This window comes from Falco punctatus (genome assembly GCF_963210335.1).
Source record: "Falco punctatus genome assembly, chromosome: 9".
NCBI classification, from domain to species: Eukaryota; Metazoa; Chordata; class Aves; order Falconiformes; family Falconidae; genus Falco; species Falco punctatus.
In genome coordinates this window covers 2,853,312-2,866,696 of record NC_137589.1, presented here as the reverse complement: position 1 = coordinate 2,866,696, position 13,385 = coordinate 2,853,312, and the positions used below count along the sequence as shown (strand labels likewise).

The 13,385-nt window shown below is 40.2% G+C and overlaps 1 protein-coding gene across 7 annotated transcripts in view; it reads left to right on the top strand.

Annotated features, from left to right (window-relative positions):
• Positions 1-8,756: 8,756 nt before the first annotated feature.
• The window catches only part of MKI67 (marker of proliferation Ki-67), a 25,344-nt gene continuing 20,715 nt past the window's right edge, over positions 8,757-13,385 (top strand). For 3 of the 7 annotated variants that reach the window (XM_080401519.1, XM_080401518.1, XM_080401513.1), the window contains exons 1-6: positions 8,959-9,083; positions 9,381-9,516; positions 10,464-10,577; positions 12,115-12,196; positions 12,286-12,401; positions 12,913-12,982. In XM_080401519.1, coding sequence (XP_080257645.1) covers positions 10,486-10,577; positions 12,115-12,196; positions 12,286-12,401; positions 12,913-12,982 — 360 coding nt within the window. In that variant the 5' untranslated portion in view covers positions 8,959-9,083; positions 9,381-9,516; positions 10,464-10,485. Of the gene's footprint in view, positions 8,775-8,958; positions 9,084-9,380; positions 9,517-10,463; positions 10,578-12,114; positions 12,197-12,285; positions 12,402-12,912; positions 12,983-13,385 lie in introns of those variants that run through there. The other 4 variants (XM_080401516.1, XM_080401515.1, XM_080401517.1 and 1 more) reach the window with 4 other exon arrangements.

The following is a 13,385-nucleotide window of genomic DNA, read 5'->3' as shown; positions in this document are numbered from 1 at the left end:
GCTTCGTTTTTATTCTCAAACTGTATTACTTTCTTTAAATCTTTTAATTTCATTCCTCTACTGTGTGTTCATTTAAATTAAGTATTCTAAAAGAGTTGAAATCCATTATCTAGATAAATAATTTTTCGGTACTTATCTGCAGCTATTTGGAAGGAATATTCAGACTGATGTCAGAACTGAAGCATTGTGCATATAAAGTGCATATAAACTCATGATAGCAGTTGGAAGGCCAGGTCTTCCCAAACTGTGTTAATAAGTAAGACCTGACCATATAGAGCTTTGACATGACTAGCCCCATCGCAGCCTTCCCTTTTGAGTGTAAATGTGACGATTCAAGGCCTGCCCCTGCAATATCTGCGTGACTGTCGTTCCTCTGGGAACTTGGTGCAGCACCAAGCGTGGTGGCTCTTTGGTTGAGCCCTTCTAGCCCGTCCTCCCAGCGAGGCGGCAGAGCTGCGGGAAGCTGCGAGTTTTGCTCCCTTCGAGAGAGGTGAGGAGGAGCGGGGGGCACCAGCGTCATTTTGCATTGCAGGCTGCTCCATGGGATGGGAGTTGTGCCCATGGCAGGGGGTTGGAACTAGGATGACCTTAAAGGTCCCTTCCAACTCTGGCCACTCTGTGGTTCTGTGTAGGAGCAGGTTTCGGTCTGTGGGGGAGATGGGATTTCACCTTAACGGGGAGGTTAGTGATGGGGGGAGCTCACTCGCAGCACACAGAATCTTTCAGTTCTTTTATCTGTAAGTTTTAATAATATTGTGGTACACTACTGTGGTATCATACCACGATAAAAATAGTAGCTTAACGTTCAACTATACGTCACCCATCGTTAACTGAAACCCACTCTATTTAACAGCAGTTTCTTCGTTAATTTCAACAGGCTTGATATCAGACTTCATGCCAAAAATAATCAAGATGGCCTGCTGTTGTAACAAGTGCTAGGGTAGATTTATGTGAACTGGGAGTAACTACACTAAAAGGTTACAAACCTGATGTCAAGCTACTATCACTGAGATTTGAAAAGATTGAATGTCATTTGCCAAGTTATCGTTCAATGAAGCAATATTTCTGTTTTGCCTCTTTAGGCCCGTTTCATCGGGTACACCAGACACCTAACGTTTGGGAAGTACTCTCAAATTAATGACAATTTTCTGATTATTTTTTCCAAGCATGTTTGGAAGAACTTTTAGATTATGCATCGTTCTTGTGTGCTGTTCCAACATTTAAGTCCTTGCGTTTGGTAATCGTGCTGCTTTCAACACAAACTGAACCATCCAGGAATAACTGGAACAACATGTTTGCCAGTAGTAACTTCAGTATTGCTCTCTAAATAGTAAGCGCATGCAACCTGAAGAGATGTCTTTGCTTCATCGGAAAGATGGATTTACTGATCAATAATTTGCCTGCAGAGTTTTAAATACAGGGATACATGACACTGAAATGTTGAGCCTTTAGGAAATTAGCGTTCAGGGAAATATTACTGTTTCTTACTGTGACACTAAATAGTACCAAGTTAAAATATTTTTCATTACATGCAAAAGCTACTAATAAGCTGTTGGAGCATTTTGTGTGATTGGATTGTATACTTCTTAGCAGGTATCAAGATGCACAGCTTGTGAGCCCACTGAAAGTTAACTGTGTGTGAGACCAGACAGATGCCTTTGTGTCGTTTCAGAAAATAGAAGCATCTGAAGTATTAATCATGTATTAATTAATCATTGGTTAATTTAAACTATTATTGACAATCATAATTATTGATTACTACAGATCTGCATGATTTCTAGTGTTATAAGGTCTGTTTAGCAGTAGTCGCCACTTTTAGATTATTCAAGCTAAACTATGAGACGGAGTGACTTTCTTCCTGTGTTCACCTTAGTGCACTTCTGTAGGTCTGTTTCTGTATTAAAGATCTACAGTGAAAAGCATCTTTGTTAACATACAGCCAGGTATGGTGGTTTGTTTAACAAGAAATCCAAAGTTGTAGAAAGGACTTGGGATAGCTTTGTCCTCACCTCCTTAGAGCAGCTAAAATATGGCTGTTTAGATACTGTATTGATGACAAAGTTCTCATATTTGCCTCTGATATTTCATAAAAGAGATTTCAGTGAGGTGACAGCGTAAGATCCAATGTGTGGAAGTTTTTCTCACAACAGATGCCCTCTGTTCTCTACTATGTCCCACTTTAATGACGAATCTGTGACAGCAGGTGGATCGTAAGACTTCACTAGAATACAAAAATAACAAAACTATACAGAAGGTATGAAGCCTGTATCTTTTGTGATCTTGTTTATATATACAGTTCTATTTAATTACATGTCAGAACTAAATGTTATCATTGTGCACTTCTCCAGAGTTTAATTTTTCTTGGCTCACCTGATGAGAATGTGCACGGGTTTTTTTACAAGGACATACTATAAAGACCTTGTGCTGCTTTATCAAGTTTTTATGCATTTTACACCTTGTGATGCTGAAGATTATGTTTTTAGAAACTCAGCTTTTAGAAAAAACACACTTTCATTGTGAACTGTTCATGAAATACATTTATTTTTATAGGTTATTTAAACAATATAAACTAAGCAATATCAGAGACATGTTTGTTCTGTATAGGGCATATATGTCAAGTCTAAGCTATGCTTTCCTTAATACAGAAATTGTTCAATGCGTCTGAGAATTTTTCAGGCAATTGAACTTCACTGTGGATGTTCTCCATCTTAGGTATTAAAGGATTATGTTGTAATTTAGATAGTTCCATAAGAGCTTTCTTATAATGACTTTTATACGTTTTCTGTGCTACTTCGCACAGAGTAGGAGAATTAATAAATTATTAATCAAATTGAGACTTTGCCAGGGAAGTTCTTTTCACAAATAATCATATTTTTTTTTCACCTGTTCCCATTGCATTAAAAATTGTTCCAGCATTTTCCTGAATGTCACACTCCCAAGTATTTTTAAACATTGAACAAAAGATCTGTCATGACTTCATGGCAGTTGGGTAGACACAAAGAAAGCAAAACTGTACCAGTCTGGAAGAGCCTGAGAAAGAATTATTTAGCACACTTGCAGCTGTATCAGATTATGAAGCTCAGTTTGTGCTCGTGGTGGCAGCGATACCAGCAGGCACGGGGCAGCAGAACAGTTCGAGTTTAGCACAACAGGCAGCAAGTGAGCAGCCAGGGGTGTGTGTCTGTCCTGCTCATGGTCTCTGTGAGATCTGAAGACTAGGTTCTGCCTCCTTGGGGGCACCAGTATTGTTTTAGTCTCTGTGAAGACTTTTTAGTAGCGCCTGTAGTGACGGGCCAAGGGGGAATGGCCTTAAGCTGGGAGAGGGGAGATGTAGATGAGCTGTGAGGCAGAAATTGTTCCCCGTGAGGGCGGCGAGGCGCTGGCCCAGGCTGCCCAGAGCAGCTGTGGGTGCCCCATCCCTGGCAGTGCTCAAGGCCAGGCTGGATGGGGCTGGGGGCAGCCTGGGCTGGGGGGAGGGGGCCCTGCACAGGGCACGGGGGTGGAATGAGACGATTGTTAAGGTCCCTTCCAACCCAAACCATCCTATGATTCTATGATTATTTTTTTCTTTCATGTTATTTTGCCTCAGAATTATATACTAGCATTTTCTAGTTGAGATTTTTATGGTAACCATGTGGTTGCCTATGGATCAAGTACAAGCTGTTTCCAAGGAGGCAGCGTGTGGAATAGCTTTCCTTCCCGCATGGAGTACAGCATGCTTAAGTAGATGTTGATGTAATTTGCTGAATACAGTGGAATCTCGCCCCGGTCATAATAAAAAGGTGTACAAATCGCCAACTCTTACCCAAATAGCAGATATGCAAAAGGACTGAAAGGGCAGTGCAAAATCCATTTTATGGTTGCCTTTAGGATTACAAGCAATCTGTTGAAGTTAATGGCAAAACTTCCTGGAGTTTTGTTCCCATATTAGGGGGTGTTCACTGTTTTAGTATCCAGAGTTGTCAATAATACATTTTTGGTAAGCAGTACGCTTAGATATTACATGAGCAGTTCTGTAACTTTGTAATTTGCAAGTCTGTTGTAATAGACACAAAGACATGCCCGGTCCCAGGTATGAACTATAAAGTATTAATTTACATTTAAAAAATTATATATTTCACCATGACATTGTGTAGTTTGCTTTCCAGTCATCTTTCGTGGCTTTGAAGGCTTTATGTGAAAACAGCCTATTAGAAAGCTACTTTTCAAGATGAACTTTGATTTTGGAAACACAGAAATTTTTGTTTAAAAATATTAGGGCTTCACATCATATATGGAAGTTTGATCTTTTGCAGTTTCCTTCTCTTAGTTTGTCATGCTGGTTCTTTCAACATTTGAAAGAAAAATCTATTATTTCAAAGTGTTTATTAAATGTGAATAGAAGCCATTTTGGAAAACATATCCCATTTGTTCATAAACTCATGGAGATTCCTCACACATGAAATAATCCATCAAAATTAGCTTCTGTGTATGAATAGAAGCATTAAGAAAATCTTAGGTGCAATAATGTGTCATTGTAATAAACCATTGTTTTAAGAGAAGTCTATTGCAAAACAATAAATGTTCAGATTAATCACACAATAGCTTGCTGATCTCTAGACTTTGCTTTACGCTGTGTGAGTAGCCTGAAGTAGATATATTTTTTCAGTGCCCAACAAAAAATCTGTAAATTAAATCAAATTCAGAACTCATCTGTGATGACAGTGCAACTGAATTCATGCTAATCATGGCTACATTAACACTTTTTTTGTTGTAATTAGCCATGTAATCAATACTTACCAGGTATAATTCCATCTGAACTTTTTTAGTTTTGGCAATTCTAGAAGCAAGGCTTATCACTGTTTTGTTTGTGCCTCTTTTCCATTTCCCTGCTTCTGTCGTGTGCATCTGCTGGGCAAATAGCAGCTGCAGTGAGAGCACGCTACTGTATTCAAAGGTAACTGTGTCCTAAAAACGGGGGCTGGGTAGTGGTGATGGCCTTTCACTAATATTGAAGTTTCTGCCTGAATTTACTGCCTTATTTACTTAACACCTATATACATTACAAAAGCATTAATCCAGTAAAAAAACAACAACCACCCCCCTACCCCCCCCAAACAAAAACTGTAACTTGTGCTTTCTTAGACTTCCAGTTAAAAAACTGCAGTAGTACAAATCTGTGAGAAATGAGCTTCATTCATTCAAGCGCTTCCAGATCAACCTGTTCAGAAATTAGAACAAATGGCCTTGTATAAGAGTCTTCATATGAGGAATTAAGATGCTGATTTTTGTAATTAATTCTCTTTGTTGTTGTTCTTCTGCTCTTGGCTCAAGACTTCAGCCCCAGTATGCTTTAGTGATCAGGAGCCTTTCTGGGCCACCTTCTTGCACTAATAAGCCTGGTCATTAAGTCCTGAGAAAGATCACAGATCCATAAGGGTGGCTCTTAGTGAAATAGTGGTTTTCCTAATTACCTTTTGATTGGTTGAATAAGCTAAAAATCTCTAAAAAACTGGCAAGGAGATGCAAGCACTGATTTAAAATAAACTACTTTTCAACACATTTTTGAAAGTTGACAGTTTTACTTCAACTTATGTAGATGTAATTGTCAGCTTATACTACTAGTAAATTAAATACAGATAAAAACTGACCTAACAGAAAATGTAACCTTTGAGAAAATGTTGGGTTTTTTTGTTTTTTTGTTTCCACCTATAGATCTACTCTTGCAAATAATTGTATATATGCTATTCAAGAACGCACTGCTGCTCTTGAAAAGAGATTTAAAGATTTAAAGGCATGCTTAAAACTTTTATTATAATTTGTGTTGTCCTGGAAGTGTTGCTGTGTTTGCAGAGACATATATCACAAAGGGTGTGGCAGGATTCTGTGCGGTAAGTGCACTAATAAACCACTGTATATCACGCCAGAATATACAATTATTGGCATACTGCAGATTTATTATTTTTTTTTAAATCACCAAAGCCCTTGTCAACATGACAATGCCATATAACGATAGCAGCAAAATTGCTTTTTTGCTCTCCAGCTCAGTTTGATCAGATGTGGGCTATGGGAGACTGTAATCGATTAGGCTTTCAAAGAGTTTTACTGGTATAAACTGTTTTAGAAGCATTGTTCAGGAAAACTGCACTTGTAAAGACCCCCAGGAAGGATCTAACTTTACTAATCTGTTTATTGGCAGTGATATCCAGTGGTGAGAATTCTAATTTTGTCTGAATGTTTTACATCTAAATACTAAAGATTTTCTAGTAGCATCAAGCTATCATGACAAGCTGAAGGTATAATAATAAGGTCATGACTTAATATGCTGAACTAAATTAAAACCCCATCAAAGCTCATAAAATAGACTTCAGAGTAATTTAACTCAAAGGAAAAAAAATTAAAAAGCTGCTTACATCTTAGCTGTATCGCATCTAAAGTACCCTAAAGTCATCATACCACATAAAATAATAGTATTTGAGGCAAACTAGATAATTACATAAAATAGTAGTAATATCAAAAGGTGTTTGGCTTTGTGAAATATCTCAATAGCAGAATTTTATCGCCTGAAGCACAAAATACTGGATGACCTTGTAAAAGGCCTGTCTCCCTTTGTGTCTCTTTCCCCCATGCATGCATAGACCTTTAACTTGGAATTAAGGTCACCAGATTCCGTAACTCAGTGATGCATATTTATTATAGAAATGAAAAATGAGGCATCACTCGACAACCTGTCTATTTTCCCTTGGAGATCCCCCAGCTATCTGGGGCTGGGGTGGGAATGGGGAACTGTAGAAGTGTGACGTTGGGTAGAAAGAAATGAATTGAGCGAGTCTGTCTTTGCTGAAATTAGTTATGATAAATATCAGGTTTGCTTCATGAAGGAGTCTGGTAATGGAGATGTTTTGGTTTTATATGACTTTGATATTATGGTGTGTATCAAAAATACTGTGGAAGTTGGAACCTACACTGCTCCTTCTGGATGTCAGGATGTTTTTCCAGTGGTCATCTTAAAAGATAAAAACTGGGTTCAAATGTTAGTTTCCAGTTTATGTTTGGTGGCTAGCAAATAGAACGGAAAAAATACCAGAAATTCAAACTTCATGTATGTTATGCAGGGTATATTTTGAATGAAATCTGTGAGAGGAAACTGGTCCCCCCCCCCGCCCCCCCCCCCAATTATTCAGAATTCCTGGAAGTAATTTGGTTTTGTGCCTCTTTTAAATTCCTTTTCTATTTACATCTCTGACAACAGAGGTTCATTTGGCTTAGATTTTTGTGGAACCACAGCCTGAAAATGGGGTTTCAGATGGTCTGAGGAGACATGCCAACAGTCTTGCTCCCTGACCCACCTCAGTACTGGCTGAGTATTGTCACCAGAACCTTCACACGCTGTGTGGCAGATCTCTGTCCACTCAGGTTTTGAGCACTTTCCTATACTTTTTCACAGAGATGAAAACGGCACCTTCCAGTCTCTTTTCTAGAAGTCTAAAAGCTTTTGTGACTCCCTTGGATATCAAAAAGAATGCAAAACCCACACAAGTAGCTTGCTTTTAAAATGTAATATTGTGCATCGCGTAGAAGATGGTATTCCAGAGAATAAAATTAGTTGGTTGGGGCCTGTATTTTGTAATTCCAGACCACTGCTGCAAATATTCAAATCAGAGGAAGAATGGAATATAATGATGGAAGTTCCATAGTCTCAGCATAATCTGAATTTTTCTGCACAGATTTTTAAAAGCATTTTTTAAAGATATCTTGTGTATTCTGGAGAGGGCTATGGTTAGAAAGCCTTTCTAGTCTGAAAAATGTTTATGTTCTGAAGTCATATTCACAGAACTCCACTCCTTGGCTATTTTCAGATAAAGGCTTCTTCTCATTTTTGGTACCTGGAGATTATCAAATTGATTAGAGATTAATTTTTAAGCTTATACAAACATAACAGCAATATCAAAAAACATAAGCTTCATCAAGGGTAAGGATGGACACGATTCTGGATTTGTCTAGGAAAAGCTTGTTCTACCTTATGTGACTGAACTAAAACTTGCCCATTTTTGGGGGGTTGGGTTTTTTTCTGTCGACAACCACAGGGCAGCAGTGTTCATCTTGATTCTTAACTTGTGATACAGGTTTTCATAGCTCTTAGGAATGGACTGCTATCAGGGAGTGGTGATGGGAACCACTTTTTGTAGATAAATGAAGGTAATTAAATGGCTGATTGAAATGGATTTTTATTTTTTACTGCTGTTTTCTCCCTCCCATCCTTGCTCTCCACCCCAGCTCCTTTAAAGGTGGAGAGCACCTAAATTAAAACCTAATTTGTATAGTTAACACTATTTGAATTACGGAAAGCCCAGGGCAGAAAGAAGATACAGATCCTTAAATTAGTTTAGCAAGCCTAAGTTAAGCGATATAAACTGATTCTGGACGTTCCCGTGGGGTTTAAACAACACCAGCAGCTAAAAGGTGCGTAGCCGGGACCCGGCGGAGCCCCCTGCGAACTCCTTTCCCTCAGCGTGGCGCTGCCCGGCGGGGCCGGGGGCCGAGGGGCGCGCTGCCCGGCGGGGCCGGGGGCTGAGGGGAGCGCTGCCCGCCACCCTGAAGCGGGGAACGGCTGCAGGGCGGGGCCACACCCCTGCGTCTCCGTTTGAAAACAAACAGCACGGCGCCCCCCATTGGCTCCGCCGTTCGCTCACGTGACCGCCCTTCTTCCAATCGAGGGCTGCCGCGCGCTTTTTCGAAAATTGTTTCATGAGATCGGTTTGGCACTTTTTCTCCTTCCGCCAAGGCGGCATCAGGTAAGGCTAAAAGAGTCCGGCCGGCGAGGTGCGCCTGTCCTAGCTAGTCGGGCTGGGGGTGTGTGTGTCCCCTCAGCCATGGCGGCTGCTAGCAGGTGAGGCCGGCGGCGGTTCTGGGGCCGCCTGCACGGCTCCCGTTCTGTGCTTGTGCGCGGCGCAGGGATACACCGGCGGGCGGCGGCGGCGCGAGGGTCCGGAGGGCGGGAAGTTCAGTTGGCTCCGCGCGCTGACAGGAGGGGCCGCGCGGGTGGGGGGCAGCGTCGCCGCCGCCACACCGGCCCCTCGGCGGGCCGCGCACCGCTGCTGCAGGTAGGGGGCGGCCGGGCCGGGGCGGGGCTGCGGGGGGCCCCGGGCGGGCGCGACTTGGGGGGAAGGAAGGGTGAACTCGGGGGTGAGGCGGCGGCGGGGTTCGGGGGGGATCGGGCCGGCCGGCCGCGGCGCTGGGGCTCGGGGCGCTGCCCGCGGTGGCCGCCTGCTTCCCGTCCTGCCGGCGGGAGCTGCGACGCGGCGGCCCCGGCCGCGCCGGTGGCTGTGGCCGCCCCGCTTGCAGAGGCGGCCACACGGAGCGTGGGCTCGTAACGGTGGCGTGAACTTCGCTTTCTGCAGCTCGTGTGGCGTCTTTCCGTGGTAGGAGTTGGTGGAAGATGTGAATAGTGCTGCGGGTACGGAAAACCTGAAGACTGACGTTTCTTGTAACATACCGGTAAAGGCTTTTTAGGCGTAATGTCAAATTGGCCCTGAGGTGTGTTTTCTTGGGGCTTCTTTTTTTTTTTTTTTTTTTCCCAACAATTATTTTCTCGTATGAAACCGAGCAAAAAATCTCAGAAGGATGACACTTCACCGCATTAGTTCTCCTGGTTTAGCTTGCTACTTTCAAATATATGATGCTTGCTAGTCCATTTTATATATGCTTTTTTGAGGATTGCTCGTACTTCGTGCTACAGTCATACATGAAAAGAATTGGGTACCTTGTTGTGCAAACGCTGCTGGTTTGCGTTTGGTTTTTGTTTTGCAAGTTACTGTTCTTTCAGCTTTCTTTGTACATGTGCACCGAGGTGCACCTGCCATCCTCTCAGCTGTATCAGCAGCCTGTCACAAAAGCCTAGAAACGCTGAACTTGCCTCCTTTTGAGCTGCCCTCCTGCGAATGCACCTTCTCAGTAATGTCACTATTTCTTCCTTTTTCATGAGGATACAACTATAATTAGTCGGTCCTTGCTTTAAAATCTAGTCAAAGAATTTCCACATATGTAAGAGAATGCATAATATTTAGATTTAGATGAGGAGGGGTGACTTTACATGGAAATAGTTTTAAGTTGTTTATGGGATGAAATATTGTGTTGCCCCTGAATCTTTGCAAAGGCTCTGATGGGTAACAAATACCTATTGCACACATAAAAGTAGTATAAGCAAATTTACGCGAACAAGTGATGATTGCCTTTGCGACCCTGTGTAAGCATTAATTTCTTCACTTACGTAGTGTCTTCATCATCCCATTTATGCTCACCATAAGTAGTTTCCAGTTTTTTATACAGACAACCACATGTTAATGGCACCAAGGTTCTGCTGTAAGTTGGAAAATGTCTCTTGAACAGAAGTAAGAAAAAAAAATTATTATATTGATTTACTTTCATAAACATGTAAAATGTTGTTTGGATTTGGTTGAGTTATTTTTTTTGTTCTTTTACAGGCAGGATTCCTTATATTTGAAGATGCCACTCTTTGGGAATATTATTGTAATTAAACGGAACGGGACTGATGGAATTAGTTTTCCACTCACTGCGAGTTCTTGTTTATTTGGAAGGTGGGGATTAGTTGAGTACTTGCATAATCAAGATAAAAATATTGATATTTTCCCTGTAATTTTCTTTTAATACTTACTTGCAAAAATAAATGTTTATTTATTTGTGAATGATGTACAGGGAAGGGAAGCCCATATTGGACTGGGGTTAATTGTAAGACTAGAAAGCTGAACTTAGTTTTTGTTGTTGCTTTTTGTCTTTTCCTTGCCAGAAGTACCTTTGGTTTGTGGTTGGTTTTTTTGTTTGTTTGTTTAATGTTTCTGGCCAAAGCAAATCTGGGGAAGGGATTAAAAGTAATACACAGTTGATGAGCAAGTGATGATATTCTTCTATTTGGAGACAGTTTCCAGATAATTGGCTCGAGAAGAGAAGAAAGGTACATTGCTTATATTTGACTATCTTCATTATATCAGTGCTCATCTCAATTTTAAGTTCTCCAGAAACTCAGTTTGAATATGTGAAACAATATCTAGAATTAATATTAAAAAATAATTGGCACTTATACCAAATAGTTAGAACTTGAACCTTCTCCTCCAGTCTAGTCTTGAAACTCGCTTTGACTTACACAATTGAGTAATAGCGGTTTTTGAGCTTGATCCAGCTATTTTACATTAAAGGATAAATTCAATGTCCCTGAACAGTGTATGTAAAGACGTGACTAGATGATCCTAACATAAATTGGCTTCAAATAAAATGTTTTTAGTTCTCTTAAACTAGATCTGTTCAGCACTTTAGTGACTGATAGGTAACTCCTCTAACTGTAATTATTCATTCCGGAACCCGATTCCATAGTGAAAGTCTATGGGAAGCAATCCAGTGCCAATAATACTGTACTTTGGCTTCAGCAGAGCTGCCCAGGTGTTACTTAATGGTACAAATATGAATTTCTGCCACCTGCATCAGTGAGGTGTCAGGTACTTCAGTGAACAGTACCTCTGGTATGATAGCTGGTGTGTTTGACGCCTAAGACCTATCTCATGTCAAAAAGATTAGAGATTAGCTTAAAAGAAAGAATAAAAGAAAAAGCGTACACTTTGAAACACAACTTTCACTTACTGATAACTTCTAAGAAGGTAGAAATAGCTGTCCAGGTGAGACCAAAAGTCCATCTGCATGACACTCTTGTCTCTGAGAGCGATCACTAATGAATGCTTAAAAGCGTGTGCTGGCATTTTCTAAAAATACCCACAAGTCTTTGGCGACTTGCAAGCCAGGAAGCGAGTAATCTCAAGCCACCAGACATCTGTCATAGATGCGTCTCTTTTTGCTTGTTGCAAACCGCTTTTTTCAGAGTGTGGGTATTTCACATATTTTTTGTGTTAGGGATTCTCTGATGTTGTAGAAGTGTAAGCTTCTGCTATTTTTTGCTGCAGCTGAAAGACTTAGCTAGTTCATTTTCTTCATGTTACCAGATTTAAGGAAGTGTCATGCTGCTGTACAGTTATTAGCTGAAAAGTTGGGAAATCGCCTAACTCCACAGTAGGCAAATTTTTCTGGTTTTTGTTTGTCTTGTAACTCAAACTGTATTTTCACCCACAGGAGAACAGAATGTGATATTCGCATCCAGTTACCTCAGGTCTCAAAAGAACATTGTAAAATTGAAGTAAATGAAAACAAGGAGGTAAAGACACACATATCACATATTTTAATGATATGTACCTTGTATCATTGCATCTTTTCAGGCTACTGAAATATTTGTTTTATTTTTAGGCAATATTGACTAATTTAAGTACAGTAAATCCTACGCAGCTGAATGGTGGTTGTTTTCAGCAGCCTGTACCTCTGAAACATGGAGATGTGTTAACTATTATTGATCGTTCTTTCAGGTAAGTACCAATGACAAACTGCTGATGTCTCAATCCTAGAATGTGTTCTGTGGGCAAACAATGTGGAGAGCTTTGTGGACACAGGCCTTCATTGCTGGATAAAGATACAGAAAGTGGCTGTAGATAAATGGGAAAAATTAAAACGTCCAATTACCATCTTCAGAAACAGAAGTTAATCTTGTTTACTTTGTATTTTGTACTTTGTGTTAGTCTTACAAATCTTCAGGAGGCAGGATTGCTTAAAGATTTTGTTTTTTAATCACTTTTATATTACATTAGGCTAAAGCAATAAAGATAGTGCTGTCTGGAGAGATCATTTTTATCTTGTTACAAGGTTAGTCAGTTTTAGGGCAAAATTTAGAAATATTTTGGTGTAGTTAAAGCCTTTAAAATTTATATGTGTGTATTGTTGGGAGTGGGTAACTATTGCTGGGTTGTTTATCTTAATAATGGGATTTTAGTCATGAGCTGTTTGACAAAAAATGGTTGTCTTTTGAAATATTTCTTCCAGATTTGAATATCCTCTGCAGTCAACACCAAGAAAGGGGCGTTCTAGGTCTCCAAAAGATGAAACACTGCAGGTAATTCTGTGGCTGTAGGCTTATGTGTTACAAGTATATAGGTATTAGCAGTGATACTGTATTCTAATTCCTTGTTTTCTTATTAGGAATAATTTTTCAGCCATTGACTGCCCTTCTGTTTGAAAATACAAATGAACTCCTTCAGATAAATACCTTCTTTTATTAAAAACAAAAATTAATAATTTATTACTTATCAGTTTCTGGTAATAGGTCCTTGATAATCTATGATGTTACTAATAAAGGTAAGCTATTAAATATTAATCCTTAGCGTCCTCGAAGAGAGGATGGAAACAGGAAATGCCGAGTGTGAGTGCTGGAAATCCTTGTACTTCAAATGAGGAAGTTTGCCTTGGAGAATAGCATTCTTTTTTTTTTTCTTTTTTAAATAATCTATTGTTGTTCT